The following is an 18,063-nucleotide window of genomic DNA, read 5'->3' as shown; positions in this document are numbered from 1 at the left end:
TTTTCAAACTCCAGCTGCACTTCCGACTACAAACAGCACAGAAGCCCTCCCTCGATGAAGTTCAAACCCGGTCGCAGACTGTAAATGATCTGCAAGGTTATATAAGCCAGTGGAAATCCTACTGCAAAATTATCCAAACGCTGAAGCACTACGTTTACTCACTGGATGGGAGACGGCGAAGAAAGGGACAGGACTTTGCTCACACACCAAACGACGATTTATAAGATTTCTTTAGAACATTGTCAACGTTTTATGGAGATATGTGTTCCCCTGCAGCTGCAGCTGCGCCCCATGCATATAAAGCAGCGCTGCTCCAAATGTTTATACCATTACGTCTTTATGCTTTGTCTCAAAAGAGCAATAACACCCGTTACGACATAGAAAACCTACTTTCTGATCTCCATTGTGCCCACTCAAGAGCCAACTAATGGATCCACCCCAAGCCAGTTCTCCTTGACATGTGCCATCCCCATGTGCTAGATAACAACTCACATCATCCCCACAAGTATGGGAATTCTAGTCCCACACACCTAGAGGTTCATAGGTGGGAGAACGCTGTTTTGAGTAGTCAGAGGACTTTATGTCTTAGCTCTCATGGTGGAAACTGGAGGTGGCTGACGGTTTGCTACGGTCGGTTTACCAGATACTTAGTAAACAGAACTGCATGCATCCAGTCCAGTTTAGACGGTGCTGTGCAATCCAGCTGAGGAGCGATTCCTCTGACCATCCCAGAGAATTTCTGGCCATTCAAGACACCAATCTGTGGCGCTTCGTGATGGTTTGCCGCTACCTTACAGTACAGTGATCACTGTAAATCCTGTTATAAATTGTTTCTTAAATACTTACTAAGGTGTAATGGAATAAAACGACTGAGATTCAGGAGACATTGGTTCGAATCCCTTACTCAGCCGTGGAAACTCACTGGGGGAGTGGAACCGGTAAAACCGCTCCTTAAATATCTCACTTACTTTGAAACCCCAAATTAGGGTCTCTGTAAATCAGTTCTGACTTGACAGCACAGAACATGATATGTCCTCCATCCTAAGCCTAACTGAAGACAGGTGGGGTTACAAGATTTAAATTTAGTAAATAAAGGTTGACCACTATTAACCTGTAGTTTGTACACCCAATAATAAATCTTGGCTTGCCTAGCCAAGATCCAGCACCTGAACCAGCTGTCTGCAGGACGGCAAAAACTAAAACCCACACCTGTGCCCTTTTATGCAGCCACAAGACTGAGCACAAACAGGCATTTGATGACGGCCAATGTCATCTCCAAGCAAGACTTGTAATCAAAACGTTCCTCTCCTGCCATAATCTACCGTTGTGGCCTGAACAATATAATAAAATCAACTCCACAAAATAAAAACTGCATTAGTGGCAGGACTATAATTTAAATGCATGGCGGCAATGGCTCGGCTTCCGGCCAGGTGTAGTGGGGCTTATCGTCCCCGTCTTCCCGTCTTCCTTTGGACGCCCCTTTTGGGCCAGCGGCAGGAGAATGAATGTTCTCTCCTAGGTGGCCTTGTCATATTCCATTAGCTTTATCTTAACATGGTTTCTTAGATATATTTGCATGTCTTGGAGAAATACGTGGACAAACTCCCTTATAAACATGCCTGCGTGCTGCGGGGCTGTTACTTGGCGAGCGCAAGATTTATGATCTTCTCTAAGTGTGGGACGCTTGTGATTTATCAGAGCCGAGGGCTTTAAGTAAACAGGAGCAAGCTCTTTAAACCCAGCCGAACGGGGTGCTTCCAGCCCAGGTGATTGGCGCAGCCTCATCCTCCAAGCGAGGTGTCAGGCTGGGAGGGAATCGAGTGGCAAGGAGCACAATATTTATTAACCTGCAGCAAGAGCCATTTGCAGCTGGCAGGCAGCCAAAGTGTCAGTCTAAGAAACACAGTTTAGATGGGTGCCGTGTCCTTCTCCCACGCCTCGCACAAGGGCTTCTTGGGCAATTACGGCAAGGGAGATGTGGAAAATCTTAGCCAAGAGGCAGCACTCCTTTCTGAAGATGCCCATGAAGGACACAGAAGCCTGGTGGAGGTGAAGCCATTAAGGAACAGGGCCTAAAGTATTTAGAGAAGCTCAGGATGTAGGACATGGAGCAACAGTGCCGATTGTTGGCTATATAATGTATTAATTATACATTGTTATTTCACCCTCATAATGAGGGTGAAAGAGGAGGGCGCCAAAAATGGTCTGAAGCTCAACATAAAAAAAAACTAAGATCATGGCCACAGGTCCCATCACCTCCTGGCAAATAGAAGGGGAAGATCTGGAGGCAGTGACAGATTTTACCTTCTTGGGCTCCATGATTACTGCAGATGGAGACAGCAGCCACGAAATTAAAAGACGCCTGCTTCATGGGAGGAAAGCGATGACAAACCTAGACAGCATCTTAAAAAGCAGAAACATCACCTTGCCAGCTAAGGTCCACATAGTCAAAGCTGTGGTTTTTCCGGTAGTGATGTATGGAAGTGAGAGCTGGACCATAAAAAAAGCTGACCGCCGAAGAATTGATGCTTTTGAATTGTGGTGCTGGAGGAGACCCTTGAGGGTCCCCTGGACTGCAAGGAGAACAAACCTATCAATTCTGAAGGAAATCAACCCTGAGTGCTCCCTGGAAGGACAGATCCTGAAGCTGAGGCTCCCATCCTTTGGCCATCTCATTAGAAGAGAAGACTCCCTGGAAAAGACCCTGATGTTGGGAAAATTTGAAGGCAAGAGGAGAAGGGGATGACAGAGGATGAGATGGTTGGACAGGGTCATTGAAGCGACCAACATGAATTTGACCCAAACCCGGGAGGCAGTGGAAGACAGGAGGGCCTGGCGTGCTCTGGTCCATGGGGTCACCAAGAGTCGGACACGACTTAACGACTAAACAACAACAATGTATTAATTGCAGTATATGTATCATTCCACAACAAGGTCCTGCTAAGACAGTGGTTCCCAACTAGAGTTGGGCACAACTTAAGTCGTACCTCTTCATACAAAGATCTCCGCACTGTGCCACAGGTACTGCACGTTCCCTCCTCTCGCCTCCCGCATGGGTGCCCCACCCACAAGCTTCCCTCCATCGCCCAGGTCTTCCCCCATCAACAACTGCCCAGTCCAGGAAGGAACTTGGGCTTCCCTTTCCCGCCTCTTGTGGCCACTGACCACTCAGCTGAGGAGGCAAGACGGGGATTCTCCCTGTGCAACTGTTGAGTGGCCGGCTGCCGGAGGAGGCGGGGAAGGGAAGCCCACACTCCTTCCCATTCTGGGCAGCCAGCAACAGAGGGAGACCCAAGTGGCTTGTGAGTGGGCCAGACCACTGGGAGGTAGTGGGCACACGGCAAGAGGCACGACTTCTATTCCAACCCTGAGTAAGCCAGGTGTTCTTGGACTTCCAGAAACCATGGCTAGCACAACTGATGGTGAAGGCTTCTGGGAACTGCAGTCCAAAAGCACCTGAGTTACCCGAGGTTGGAAACCACTGTGGTCAAACACTGGACCACCTCGAAGATGCTTGATCTTGTCTGATTTTGAAAGTGGGAGGTCAAACAGTCAAGCCCATGTTTTCCATGCCTAAGGTCCCGGGTTCAATCCCTGGCACCTCTATGTATCACTTGGAAATGATCCTGGCCCAAATCCAGGAGAACTGCTGTGACTACACTGGACGAGATGTACCAACAGCATAAGGCAGCGCCCTCTGTTCTTACATTCCTGGGATATACGCCAGAGGCATATATCACAGGAAGTGTAGCACAATTTTTATTTCCTAGGCCACCAGCGATGCTTAATTGCTCTGCCACAGCACTATCCCTTGGAACCAGACTTCCTGATGATTTTAACATACAGCAATATTTCCTTAATTGAATGCTACACGAATGCACTAATTAAATCATTAAGCAGTCATGCAAGAGCAAAACACTCGCCCATCAAGAGTGAGTGCTTTTTCCTCCAGCCTTGCCTCATTCCACTCTATCAGGCTGCCACACCAGGCAGGACGGGATTATTTGAGTCGCTCCTTCTTATAGAGACAGGGCAGAACTAGAAACCTTCAAGAAAGGATGTTCGTTGTCTCTCTGCATGATGCAGTGCTCTATTTCCTCCCTCCTGGTTAACGAAAGGCTTACAGCAGCCTTCCATTCATAAAAATGGACCATGAATATCTATGAAAGTAATCCTCTACTTGTTGACTAAGAGGGAAATACTGCTTCTATTTGGGGGTGAAAGGATGAAGAGGAATAAAGTAGCAAAGAAGACTACAAGATTGAAAAGCTCTGTTTTGAATCTCAGATCTGGCATAAACGTTCTAGCAGCTTTTAGCAAGCCAAAATCTTACCGCACTCTGCAGTACAATGGTGACCTTCTACATCAGCCTTATTAGACAGTTGTGAAGATTATAAGGGAACAGTCAGAACCCTGTTGCTTAGCACAGGAAGTCGCAGCCAGAGTAGGTCCATTGAATCAATGGAATTTACAGAGGAACTGATTCACCAAACAATGCTGCAGCCCGACTGGCCCAGCCCTGCCTCCCCAAGCAGCTGACCACTATGGTGAGGAGGCAGGAGGGAGTGGTTGGCTGCCTGGGGAGTGGTTGGCTGCCTGGGGAGGCATGGACAGGCCAGTTGGTCTCCGGTGTTGATTGGTGCACGACCAATGGCTGTGAACCAGAAGCTGACCCTTCTCTGCCGTGGCACCTTCCTTGTGGACTGCGCTGCCACAGGAGTTATATTAAGTGCCCTCCCACTCTGCCTTAAAAAAAAACCTAAATTCAGAGGTTTTTAAGGAAGTCTTTGGGGAGGTTCTCCTGAATTGATTGAATGTGTGTAGGAGCAAGATGGGTTTTTCTTTGATGTTTAACAGTTTGGGGCAGTTTTTTGCCACCTGTTTTTTATGGTACAGTATTTGTATTTTAGAGTGTGCGTCTACGAATTTTGTTTTACTTTGTTTACACCGTCCAGAATAGCAATTTGCTAGATAGGAGTTATAAAAATTCATTGAATGAATGAAGACAAAGGGAGAAGAAACAAGATCTTTGTAAGGCCAGCCTCCCTCACAACACAAAAGAAGCAGAAGGCTTACATTTCAAAGCAATGAAATTCTGGGAGGGAAAATAAATGTTCTCCCTCACTTGAATAAAATGTAGTATTCTGTGTAGAATGAGGGAGAAAAGAGAACAGTCCTCTTTTCCACTGCCTGGGAAGATAGAGGAATATTTGGCAAAGCTGTTTGCCATTCCAAAGAAAGCATCAATATAACAGGGTTCACCGAGATCCCAGTAATTGTACAGAACACGAGCAGTGGGAGGTAGATGAGCAACCGGGGAAGAAAAACCACAATATTTTAGACACTGAATCCAACAGAGGGAATCGAGAAGTTCCCTTTCATTTCCTTCTTCAACAAACAGATGTCAAAAAATTTAAAGAGCTACTTAAGTATGCCTCATGCACAAGCTGTGAAAAGCTATTTTTATTTACTTCTGCTGCGCGACAACTCGATAATGACTTTTTAATTAAAAGCTATTTCGGTTAAAACTCGGAGGAGACATGGCAAGGTATAGCTAATGAAATGCTTCACTGGCATCTCTGTCTGGTCGGGACCGAGACAAAGAAAGAGAGATAAGAAAACGGAAGCCGAATCACTGATAACTGTGTGAAAGAGAGGGTGCATTTCAGGATAAGAAAATCACTTACAGTTGCTATCCAAAATCAAAATCTGCACTATGGGAATCTTGTCAAATCACAAGCTGCCTTCCCAAAGATGACTGGATGGGGTTAAAGCATCAGGACAGCTTTGGACTCTTCAGCAAATGAGATGTATGTATCAGAGTCTTTCTGTAACTACTTTCTATTCAGAGGAAAAGGAATTACTGTGACAGAAAAGCAAACCTAATCCCTAGCCCAAAACCATTCCAGAAACTGGGCTTCATTGTATTTATAATTACTTTTTATAGGCTGGGCTTTTTAATAGCAAAAGTCTGCTTAGTGGCTTATGATTGTTAGAAACATTAAAAGCAATAATTAGAGAAATGCAATTAAAATCAGGTTTGCTTTTTAAAATTATGTTCTGGAACCATCCTGCAGGTTTGGCATACAACCATCATCTTTCCCTTCTCTTTCCCACTCAAGAGAATATCTTCCTCCACCCCAACATCTAGTTGCAGGCTAAGGTGATATCTTCAAATCACAGAATAATGGAGTCGAAAGTGGCTTATAAGGCCATCGAATGCAACCCCGTGCTCAGTCCCCTAATCTTAGTAAAATTACGCTGCATCTGACAGATAGCTGTCCAGTATTCTCTTGAATGCCTCCAGCGTTGGAGCGCTCGCCACCTCTCGAGGTCCAGGGTTCCATTGTCGTACTGCTCTAACAGTTAGGAAGTTTCTCCTGATATTCAGCCTAAATCTGGCTTCCTGCAACTTGAGCCCATGATTACATGTCCCGCACTCTGGAAAGATCAAGCACAAATCTTGCCTTCCTCTGTAGGACTACCTTTCAAATATTTGAAAACTGCGATCCTATCTCCCCTCAATCTTCTTTTCTCAAAGCTAAATATGTCCAGTTCTTTCAGTCTCTTGAGATAAGTCTTGGTTTCCAGTCCTGTGATCATCCTTGCTGATATGCTCTGAATTTGTTCTGGACTGTCTGCATCTTTCTTAAAGTACGGGGCCCAGAACTGGACACAGTACTGTACTCAAAATGAAGCCTCACCAGTGCCATTTAGAGGGGAACTAGAACTGCATATGATTTGGAAACTATACTTTTCTTAATGGTGCAACACACATGGAAAAAAAATGGGGTTCATGCCTAGCTTCGTTTTAATTCCCAAAATGAGTTCACAAGGATAATGTCAGTGAGTGAAATATGTGTAAATTTGACAGTGAAACTAAGGCGGGGGAGGGCTGGGGTCACAACTCTGAGGATACTGACCATTCTTCAGCCTTGATTTCAGCTGCAAGTCTAGACTTGGGTACAAAGAGAAACTTAGATAAAAGACTTTAATGCAAAGTATTCAGAGTTTATCTAAGTTTCTCCTTGCACACTATTAGAGTGGATTTGATCTAATCAAACTGATTTTAAATCAAATGTGAATCACAATTTAAATTAAAACATCTGAAGTTTTGACTATTTAAATTTTAAAAATAGATTTAAATTGTTAAATGATTGCTTTTTTTAATCCACCCTGCACCTAATTTAGACTTGCAAAAGCAGCAAAAAGCAAAGTGTGATGCTTATATACATCCCATAGCACTCTCTGGGCAGTTTACAAGTTAATTATGCAGGCTACACATTGTCGTCGTTGTCCCCCTCCCCTCCACGAGCTGAGTACTGTACTTCTATCATTTCCAAAGCAAGCAATGCCAATGGTGGATACAAAAATCTTTTCGATTTGGATTTCGATAACCTAACCCTGCTAAAATTAAAAAAAAATTTTCATTTTCCCCCCTCCCAAAAAAAGTGTCTAATAGACAAACTAGTTCTAGACAGAAATGTGTGGTGGTTGTTTTGTTTTTTCTTCAGCAAGGAGCTGGAAATGAGGCCCCTCGGCAACCACTGCTAGGTGACAAATCTGAACCTCCAACCAATTTGCACCTGACAGACACTCGTATAGTGTGACACGACTCTTTGGCCAGTGTGTAATGGCCGTGCCTGAATGCAGGCACTCTTGTAAGTGTACAGCTTTATCGTGAGGCCCGATCACTCAGCAGAGGGTCCGTTTGCAAAAAAAAGCCAATTTCTTCTGTCTTATTAGGAGTCTGTGCATTGACTCGAGGATGGTCCAAGAGAACGGGGGAACGCCAGGACTTGTCCTATCTGTGATGTTTTCTGCTTCACTGGGTTTTACAACATAATCTAAACCTCACTGCTAGACCCACATAAATACACTCACTAAATCATAGTGCATCAACACTTAAATACATCCCATAGATTCATGCAGTCTACTCTAGCTGGGCCTGAAGATATTGGCTTATAAACCTAAAAATCAGATAATGACTATGACGCTTTCACAATCCTAATCTCTCATTTATTTCATTCTCTTTGGTACTCAGAGGTATCTCTCGCACAACCCCTTTCTAAAATTCATCTTCTTGGATGACTCCCATGAAAATCATCCACTCCTGCAATGGGGCAGAATAGGGTTACTGTAAATCTGATCAACAGCTAAACCCTGGAACACAAACTGCTAACTAATTTCTGAGCCGTCCTAAACTCCCACAACGGTGACACATTATAAGGTTGGCCCTGATGAGCTTGGCAGCGCAAAACTATTCCATTACAGTTCCTTGTACACAGCTTTTCAGGTCCTCTGTTAACTCAAGAGATCTCAACGCAACCCCCTGCCAAGAATATTAAGGTCAGAAAACCAGCTGGGTAAACGCTAGCAATTCAACCCGTGATGCAGGAGGAAAGGAAATCTTAAACTGTATTACACAAATGAAATGGACACCTTCCTCCAAAATACAGAAATGATCACTTGATCTGGATATGACACCAATGAGCTAGAAGGGCAAGTAAATAGATGAAGTACACTGGAGGGGGGGGGGAGACACCTCTGCCCAGAGGAAAGAGTAAAAGGCAGCAGATAAAAGAAATTATGACAGGTCAAATGGTCTTGCCTTCCATATTTATAGTGTTATTTCTTCCTTTATAGATACTGAAAAAATATATCTGCATTATCTTTGAATTTTTCATATCAGATATATCTGGGTGCAATATAGGATATAATCATATGACAAGAATTTCATTTCCTTGTATTTTAAAGCTACTATTCTTAGGATTTTACCGGAAAGGCGATAATTCCTCTTTTCTGCTTTGAGGAGAAAAATGCGGCAACATTTTTAATATACGTAAGACAATGGACACATTCCCCTTAACAAAGGATCTTCTTTGCCTAGATCCAGAAGCCAAGGGATATGGGTCTAGAAATAAATCACACTCCATTCAGTTTGTCTGCTTATGGCTTTAAGTAGACAAAACCAAGGAGGAATGTTTCCAAGGGTGTGGGTGGGTGGGTGAGTGTGCGCGTGTGTGTACGTGTGCGTGCATGTGTGTGTGTACACAACTATGGCCCTCTCCATCCTTTTTCTGCATTTACCTGCTAAATTTTTAATACTCACCAAACACAGCATTTCAGTATATACGTAATGTATATTAAATGTATTTGCTCTCGGCATATTTATAAATATACTTTGGTATGGTTACAGTCCAACTAAATGCCACAGAACATTAAAAGTAACACAAAATTCAGTGGGTCCCAATTGACACATTAGTTGTAGGGTTATGAAGCCCGTCTATTTGTACTTGAAATTTTAAAGACTTAAGTCCTTTCAAGATGCTCCTCGCAAGACCTCCCTTCCCCAGTTGACAGCTGAGAAAAGAGCAGCCAGCTGAGCAGTTTTATCAAACTTGGTTTCACTTCGGTGCTGTGCTACAGACATATCCATATTTTAAAGACTATTCCAGATTTTGAAGATTACGCTACAGGCATAAGCATACTTGAAAGATTATTCCGTTATTTCCGCTCACCGTGATTGGAGACTCTTCGTGATTTTAGTTTGCCGCTCGCCCAAAGTCTCCTCGGGATGCTTCTAAAACCAAGAACCGGGCAGCGCGCTCCCTCTGCTGGTCTCCAGGGCCTTGACGGAAGGCCTCAGAGCAAAGCTATGCAACCAGGTTGCAGCTGCCAATCCAGCTGCTACATAAAAGTTCATCATGCCATTCATTGGGGGAAGACAAGACCAGAACTGACCAGTGGCTTTCCAAGAGAAAAGAAGTTGAACCTTGAGGATTACTGACCCCTAATTATTTTAACAACAGGAACAATAAAATAACTCCCACAACACCAAGAGTGGCAGAACTCTGTTTATTTCTTCTACTCAGAAAGAATTCCTGAGCTTGGCCTTCTTCAAGTTGCAGTTCTCTCCTTTGCTTTAAACTCTAGAGCGCCAATTTAAAAAAAGAAAAAAGAAATCTTAGGTGTGTGCCTTTTGCTGTTCAATGAATTACAAAAAGAATTCCTCCCTTGTCTTTATTTGCCCTGCTAATCGTGCTGCGTCTACTCATTACCAATGGATGCTCGTTCGGAGTGGGTCATGCCCGGGACGGATTGCACTTTCTACACAACTGATTCAGTTTTCATTTGTCAGCTCCCGCCTAGACAATGTCACACCCACAGCTATCTTTCGCATTGCTTGCCATTGTGGCTAATAGACTCCCTTATCACCATGCCCAGGTATTAAACACCTCAGACAAGCTCTGAGCCACAAAACCTTCAGCAGATCACCATACACACATCTACTTAGAAACAAGTCCTGGCCAGTTTGATGGAATTTCTTTCCAGGCAAGTGGGTTAGTGAACTGCCGTCTCCGCCTTGAAAGAGCTATGAGGATTCTTTGTAAATAAAATGAAGATTGCTTTATTGTATTAAATAAAGTATTTATTAAATACTAAATGCTAAATCAAGATCACTGCAGTGGTCCATGGGAACAAAACGAAGCAAAGCCAACCACCATCATTCTGTGTGGTCGTTCTACAAAATTCAGAAACATTATTAGAACACTACAAGCTCTTTGTCAGGATGGACAGGCCAGCATTTCTGGGGTGGGGATGAAAGAGGAAAGTCTCAAATGCACCTCAGCAAGACCTTTAGGCCCAGTTCTTGTTATTTAAAGTGAAGGAGTTCCAGAAATGGAACATACAACCTTGGAGAATCAGCCGAGTTCTCCAGTTTTACTCAGGCGGGGAAGAGTATAGATTTCACTGCCTGCCTCCACCTCTCCAACAGGTTACCATTTACTTATGATCTCTGCCATCACCTTACACCGACCCCAGACAGCTTTTGTTTCACTGAGAACCCAGGTACGCAGAAACGTGGCAATCCCCAATGTCTAAAAAGGTGAAAATTAAATGTAGCTTCTGTACCAGGGCAAAGAGACCCAAATTTCAACAATGCCCTAGAAGTGTGCAATAACTTTATTAGGACTGATTAAAATCCCCCCAAAAACATGTAAACTTGTGACCTCACCAGAATTCTTACTCAAGCTGAAGAGCATTAAAAAATGGGAAGGAAAAAAAAGTTTAAGAAATTTGGCCAGATAAAGATGCCTTCTTGTTTTCAGTTACAGTGATCAAAATTAAAAAGAGAAAGCACTGCATAGTTCATTCTTACTGGTTTATACCTATTCCACCTTTTTTTCCACATGCAATGGCAATTAAAATATTTTTAAATATTACAGATCCACTATCAAGCTTTGTATAGAAGAATCATATTTTCTCGCACTGCTAATGTATGTTTAATTAAACGACACTTAATTTTCATAATTAACTGAACTGTGCACACAGACTAGCTAGCACCGTCAGCCCCTACATGAATGAACATCAGGATTGTACATAGAAAGACAGACTGCCTGAAAAGCGCTCTGCCATGTCTGGTAATCAAAAACCGGAAAAATTAGAGTAACAGCTTTAGAAGTTCCTTCGTCAATATATCTGGGATGTGCTTTATTCTCTTAAACAATCCTGGAAGAATAATTGAGAGTTTGCCCTTTCTGAATTAGTTATGGACTAATTCCTGATTACCTAATGAAAATCATAAATGGCCCATTTGTGAACATGAGCTGTGATGCTTGTAGCTCTCTTTATCTACTCATGAACAAGTGTCTGGACCTTAACTGGAAGAAGCAAGCACAGAGAAGTCTGGGAGGTTGATTTGCAGCTGTGAAGTGAATTGCAGCAGAAGACAGTTTAAGTATCGGTGCATGCACATATAAGCAAAGCCATTTCTCTGCTATAAATCACCACCAGCAGAATGGCCTTGTGCCTTGAAGAGAACCAAATGCCACAGTGCAACTTTATAAGAAGAGAACACAAATTAATGCACACCTTCAGTCTAGTTATTTTTATTTCTAGAGAAAGTTCAGACTTGTTTTTATCTAGAACCCATGCATTTGCCTTTTGGGAAGTCCACCATTTCCATTAAGGTCTCTTCCAACTCCGTATTTACAATGAGTTCGTGGAGGGGGGGGGGGTTGCCTTTCAAATGCATACACAGCAATCAGAAATACTATTAGTAAACCTGATCTTTGACTGGGTCTCTAGCGACCCAGCTGGCTAGATAGCTCAGTGAGTTGGATTTCAATTCCACACTGGGCCTCCCAAGAGGAGAGCCCACCTGAGTAGCCTTGGGCAAGCAACACAGTCCCAGGGCACCTCCAGAAAAAGGGAATGCAAAACCACTTTGGATTACTCTTTACCGAGAAAACTCTGGAAAGGGTTGCTAGAAACTGGAATCACCCTGAAGGCATGCCATTATTACCAAAATTTTCAGAAGTGTATGGACAAATTTTGCTTATATGCTCCAGATAATATTAACTGGACTTTCTTGTCAGCACCCATTGGACTTTTTACCACCATGACTGCCTTAGCTAAAACCAATAAAAGAATATACAGACTACACCGGGAAGGTACACCAGATACATTTACGACAGAAAACGAACCCCTCCAAGCAACATCAAAACACAAGGACCCACTTTAGAAAGAGAACTGTCATGAACAATTACCTCACAGTTGAACTCCATCTCGGCATCCATGGTAATGATCCGCACCGTGAAGGTTTTGGGCTGTTTTCTCTTTAAAGAGCTGAAGCTCATGCGAGATGCAATGGCACCAGCCATGGCCAAAAGAAACCCTGGGCTCTTGACCACTAACTCAACTTTCACTGGCACGCTTTGATGCTCCTCCTTCTCCAGGAGAAAGCCCCCAACACGCAGCTAAACTCACTGAAAATAGGGAACCTTTACTCACAAGTCAGATGCAACAAGGTGGTGAGGGGGGGTCAAACCTGAAAGCACTATTTAGCCCATTTGGGGATTTCCTGGAGGGAAAAGGCTACAGGTCAAAAGCATGCCTCCAAACTTTTATCTACCTATCCCTCAATTTTTATTTTGTCTTTAGTGAGGGGGAGGGGGAAGCCTGAAAAGGGGAAATGCAAAATTAAAGAGAGTAATGAAGGCTTTCTCTCCAGGTTGTGCTCCTTGGCTATATAAATTATTATCCAAAGATCTTTTAGGAGACAAAAAAAACCTTCCAGTGTGAAGCTCAGGAGTCTTAATAAAGAAAAAGCTGGGGGGGACCTGAAAAACCGAAGAAATAAGGTAATGATGGTGAGCAATTAACAACTTGAAAAAGAGATAATGGTTTTGATTAGAGGGTGAAGAGGGAGAGTTTTATTCAAGATTCCCAGTTTTATTTGGGGAAAGAATACTAAACAGCCCTCACATTTAGAGGGAAAAACCTTCGGGGGGGGGGGAATAGTGATGTTGTATTTATCTAAAGATTATCTGACTGGCTTTAGAAACAATTACAGTGTTATTGGTGTTATATTGGAGTAAGGAATCAGCTCCTGAAAATAATAATATTGTATATTGCTCGGAGGTGGCTGCCCATTGAAACAAGAAGGGGCAAGAAGAAACAGTTACGCCTGGAGTAGATAGCAGGGGAAAATATGCACAAAATGGCTGTAATAATGAGGCAATAATAATACAAAAATGGCAATTAAGAACAGGCATAAGCCAGAAATTCGATTTAAGGAAACGGCCAAAGGGGGGGGGGGGCTGAGAGAAAAATAGGAAGGGGGCAGAATTCAGGAGTGGGGTGTATTTATTGGGGGGGGAAATAAGCCTAATTGGGACCCCCCTCCCTCAATAGGGTGGGGTAGGGAAAAGTGGTACCTGATGGAAACTTTTAAAGGGGGGGGGTGTTTGGGGGTCCTGTGAGTGGGAAGGGAGGCCTCTGAGTGAGGACTGAGGGGGGGTCCTGAAGGCGCCCTCCCAGCAATGGAGAGACTCAGCCCCACAAGTTGGGGGAGTAGGCAAGGCTGGGGGGGGGAAATAAAATGGGGGGGGGAGAAAGAAGACGGAAGGCTCCTGGCTCTGGGCCCCCCTCACGTCAGGCGCCTCTCGGGGGGGGGGCAGGCCTTCTCTCTCTCCCTCCCGCTCTCTCTCTTTATTCCCCACCCCCCTCCCTGGCTAAAAAACGACCCCTCACCTCTGCCATCACCGCTTAACCTGCCACTCCTTGCTCCTCTCTCCCCATTGGCTGGGCCGGGAAGAGCCCCGCCTCTCGGAGGCGGGACCCTCCCTGCCCTTCCGACCGCCCGGCCAAGCCTAGGACTATAGAGCTAAAGGAGGCGAGAGCGGCAGTTCCGGTTCCCTTTTGAGCGTCCGCCATTTGCGGGGAAGGGGGAGGAGGGTCCAAGCGCTTGACGCCGCTTCCAGCGTTTATGTCAACGGCTCAGAGAGAGACAGAAAATAAAGATCAGAAGCTTTCATTTTCTATGCGTAATGTCTGTGGGGGGTCATTCTCGCCTCTCCACAAACACCACCTCGGTTTACGCAAATATAACCGGAAATGTCGGCGCGGTTTGGTGGAGACCGAGCGCACCGGTGTGGAGGGAAAAGGGTGGCGAGTCCCCCAATCGGCCTTTCAGAAGGTGGACCATAGAGTGGGAAGCAGAGCGGCTCCCGCTTTGGCTTTGCCCAGGGGAAAGCGAGTTGCCGGAAAGAGAGGCCAGGCTGGACGTGGGTTAAGTTTGGGTGCCCCCCCTGGTGGAAGGAGGAGCCAAGAGAAAATAGGGAAGAAAACAAAGAAAAAGGGGGGAAAGTGGGAAAGGAAAATGGAGGGAAGGAAAAGAAGAGGGAAAAATAGAGAAAAGGCGGAAGGAAGGAAGAGAACGAAAAGAAGAGAAAGGCAGGCAACGAGTTACATTTCAGATGCTTAGACTACAACTCCCATCTGCCCCAGCCAGCATGGGGACAGGTTGTTCACAAATTTCCAAAAGGTAGCAAGTTCTCTCTTGCAGTTTTCAGCCTTGTCAGTATTTTTTTTCTTATGAGGAGACCCATTACAATGAGTGCGAATGGGCCCTGAGTCTTTTTAGAAAGGTGTCCCTTCTTCATAAAAGTGAAAATCTCACGCTGTCCTTGAAACCGGCTTTCCTCCCATAATTCCATGTGAAATTTAAAACACTGCCAGGGGAAACAATTTAAAGCAGTGGCAAATTTAGAAGGAGGTTTATTTTGCTCTTTAGTTTTTCATGACACTTTTTTTTTCTACATTACCTTGCATCTTTTTCCAACTTCAACCATGGATAAAGAAAGATAAAAGCAAAAACAGTAGGTGCGATATCGCTCCCCCCTAGATTGATACAATAAGTTGCATACAGAGAAAGAAAAGGGTGTAATTTAAAAATTTAAAAAAATCCCAAATAAAAAAAAATAATTTTGAATATTTTTTTTCAAACTGCACATAATTTCCCCTGAAATAGGTACTCCTGCCCACTTGAGAGTCAGTGATCTTATAAGAAAAAATAGTTTAAATATTTAAGAGCCGCCATAATAACGCTTCTGAGGCAGTACAGCATGTTTTTCTGGCTTTGGAAAAATCAAAGAGCTGCACACACACACAATACAACATCAGAATGTGCCATCACTGGGATTTGAAAAAAACGCAGGTCCAACAACTGCCTTTCAACTCAAACGAGAGTGAAAGGATGTCTGAATGTAAAGAATAAACTCTGACATTGACAAATCCACTCCTGGGCTTATTTATTTTCTCTGTTCAGGCAAGGAAAGTTTCAATGGTTACTGACAAAGCTCTCGAGAAAGTGAATTATCTCTGTTCTTACGGAAGGTGACCCCAGACTGCAGGAGTGGAGAGACGGATCCTGCCAACATTAATGCCAGCTTGCCAAGGTGAAGACCTTCCACAGAATGTCAGCACTTTCTGGATGCAAAACACAACTTATTGGGCTTGTCCTTTATTCAGGATGAGCCCAACATCCTGTACCCGCTCGGAGATGAGAATGGCTACCTTTTGCAGACTACAACTCCCAGAATCCCCATAGGCTCTGCAGGCCATGAGATTATGGGAGCCACCATTTTAAAAAAAAGTAACGGTAAGTCCAACCTTTCTGTTAGGGATGTGCTCCAGATCCAGAAGTTATCTGGAATCTGAAGCAACAGTATTTGTTGGCTTCTGAACTGATCCAGAGCAAAACGAAGAAGCCGAAAGTAAGACTGAAATCAAACTGGGGCTCTTTGGAAGTAAAAAAAAAAAAACAGAGGGGCAGTTTTGGTTTCGTGAGGACTGAGAGCAGGGCAACAGGGACGAGTCAATGCAGGAGAGATTTGTGGAAGCTGAGAATGGAGGGCCAGCCTTAGTGGGAACGCACCCGTCCTGCGTCACATGAGAGTCTCTCCTTCCTGTTAATATTTTCTTCGTTTATCTAGACAAACGTGCAAATACTTTAAAATATCCACGCACTAATTAAATGGGGTAGGACTCCAAATTGGTCCAAAGTGAGCGGATGCTCTTTGGAAGACAACCCACTGGGAATTCCTGTGGTCACACGGGCAAGCTGAATTGATTTCTGATCAAAGAATCATGTCCAAGTCACATGGGGGCTACAGTACATTCACACATACTGCATGGGAGTCAATATATTTCTGGGCATTTAATCTGGTTTTTTGGGTCTCCGCTGTTGAAAATGGACTGATTTCCGTTCTGTTTTAGGAGTATGCAGTTCTTAAAGGTTATTTATTTATTTAAAAGTAGGTGGTATATCGAGGAGGCGCTGCCTGGTGTCGTCACCGTCATTAGAATCCAAAGAGCCTCCTTAGGAAGCTTACATTAAGACATAAAATAAAATTAATAATAATTACGAAATTCTAAAGATGTCTAAATCATCATCATCCCCTCCAAAGGCACAGGCCTTTCTGAGGCGGAGGGGCTTGTGCGCTTCCATGAGGTTGAGAGCTAAGCTGAAGGGTCTCCCAAGCCAGAGAGGTCTCAGCTGAGAAACCAGACCCATTGTGTCCACCAACCTTCAATTATGATGAGAGGAAATAAACAGAAATCCATACCAGATCAGTTTTCAACAAGGATCGCCTCAGATGCTATAACCCCTGGGCATCTGGTGACAAATGGGCTACAGGGCTCAGCAGACCCTCTTGAGGGACCCAGACAGGCTGGTGGAAAAGTGACTGGAACAACATAAAATGCAAAACTGGGACTTATGCCGAAAGTTGAGAAATTATTAAATGTTATTACATGGCAAACCCAATGGCCTGTGGTTTTCAAAAAAAGAATGATGGAAATTTGGAAAAGGAAACATCCAGGTAGGGACATAACTGAACAACGATTAATGGACCAGAGAAGTTTTATCATCCAGAGTAAAATGTTTTCAGAACTGGAATTGCAAGAACTAGAAAAGCTGGCAAAAGAAAAATCAACACAGGACAATGACCACAGTATGGAAGACGAATGGGGGAGAGAGGCCGATACAGTCGTGGAAGAAAACATATCAATAAGGGAACAACTTTTGGAACAGCCCAAAATTATGAGTTGACAGAAACAAAGGCTCCCCAATTTGCGCCAATTATAAAGTAAACCAGTAAAAGATCTACTGAATGATGCAAATATTGTCATCAGAACAATTCCGACCAACCCAAAAGGAAACAAACCAGCTCATGTATAGCACAGCTACACTAATAACCATGGAACTTGGTTACAAGCTGCAAAAAAAGCCAGAAAACGTGTGGCACTCCAAAATGGAAAATTCATCTGGAAAGCAAAATAAACAAATTACTTGCAGACATTGGGAACTTAAAACACTTGAAAGATTTAAAACTTAAAAATGAAAAAGTAAAAGCCAGACTATGCAAAATATATGATCCAGTAAGGAAAACAATATTTGAAACTATGGAGGAATTAAAACAGTGGTTAACAGCTACAGCAAAGAAAATTTAAAGGTGTGATGGACGCTTGAAACAATGTAGAGAAAACATGTGATTTTGAAATAACCATCAATTATTCTATACCGTACATCACTAGCAAAAAATGCAGAGCAATTATGGTCTGGCAATTATGCAAAAAAATATAACTTGCCATCCTCCAAAAAAAAAAAAACATGGGAACATCAGGTAGAGAAGGTGTCGGAAAATGAAGAAGTCAAGATCTTGTGGGATTTCCAGATCCAAACGGACAGATGCCTTGAACATAACATACCAG

General features: G+C 43.6%; 1 protein-coding gene across 4 annotated transcripts in view; it reads right to left on the bottom strand.

Moving 5' to 3' along the window:
- NF2 (NF2, moesin-ezrin-radixin like (MERLIN) tumor suppressor) overlaps nucleotides 1-13,841 on the bottom strand; it is a 94,584-nt gene extending 80,743 nt beyond the window's left edge. For all 4 annotated transcript variants that reach the window (XM_078381596.1, XM_072983623.2, XM_072983624.2 and 1 more), the window contains exon 1: nucleotides 12,555-13,841. In XM_078381596.1, the coding sequence (XP_078237722.1) occupies nucleotides 12,555-12,668 (114 nt within the window). In that variant the 5' untranslated portion in view covers nucleotides 12,669-13,841. The remainder of the gene's footprint in view (nucleotides 1-12,554) is intronic.
- Between the last annotated feature and the right edge of the window lie 4,222 nt (nucleotides 13,842-18,063).

This window comes from Pogona vitticeps, chromosome 14 (genome assembly GCF_051106095.1).
Source record: "Pogona vitticeps strain Pit_001003342236 chromosome 14, PviZW2.1, whole genome shotgun sequence".
Taxonomy (NCBI): Eukaryota; Metazoa; Chordata; class Lepidosauria; order Squamata; family Agamidae; genus Pogona; species Pogona vitticeps.
The sequence above is the reverse complement of the archived record's forward strand: the minus strand, read 5'-3'. Positions and strand labels throughout refer to the sequence as shown.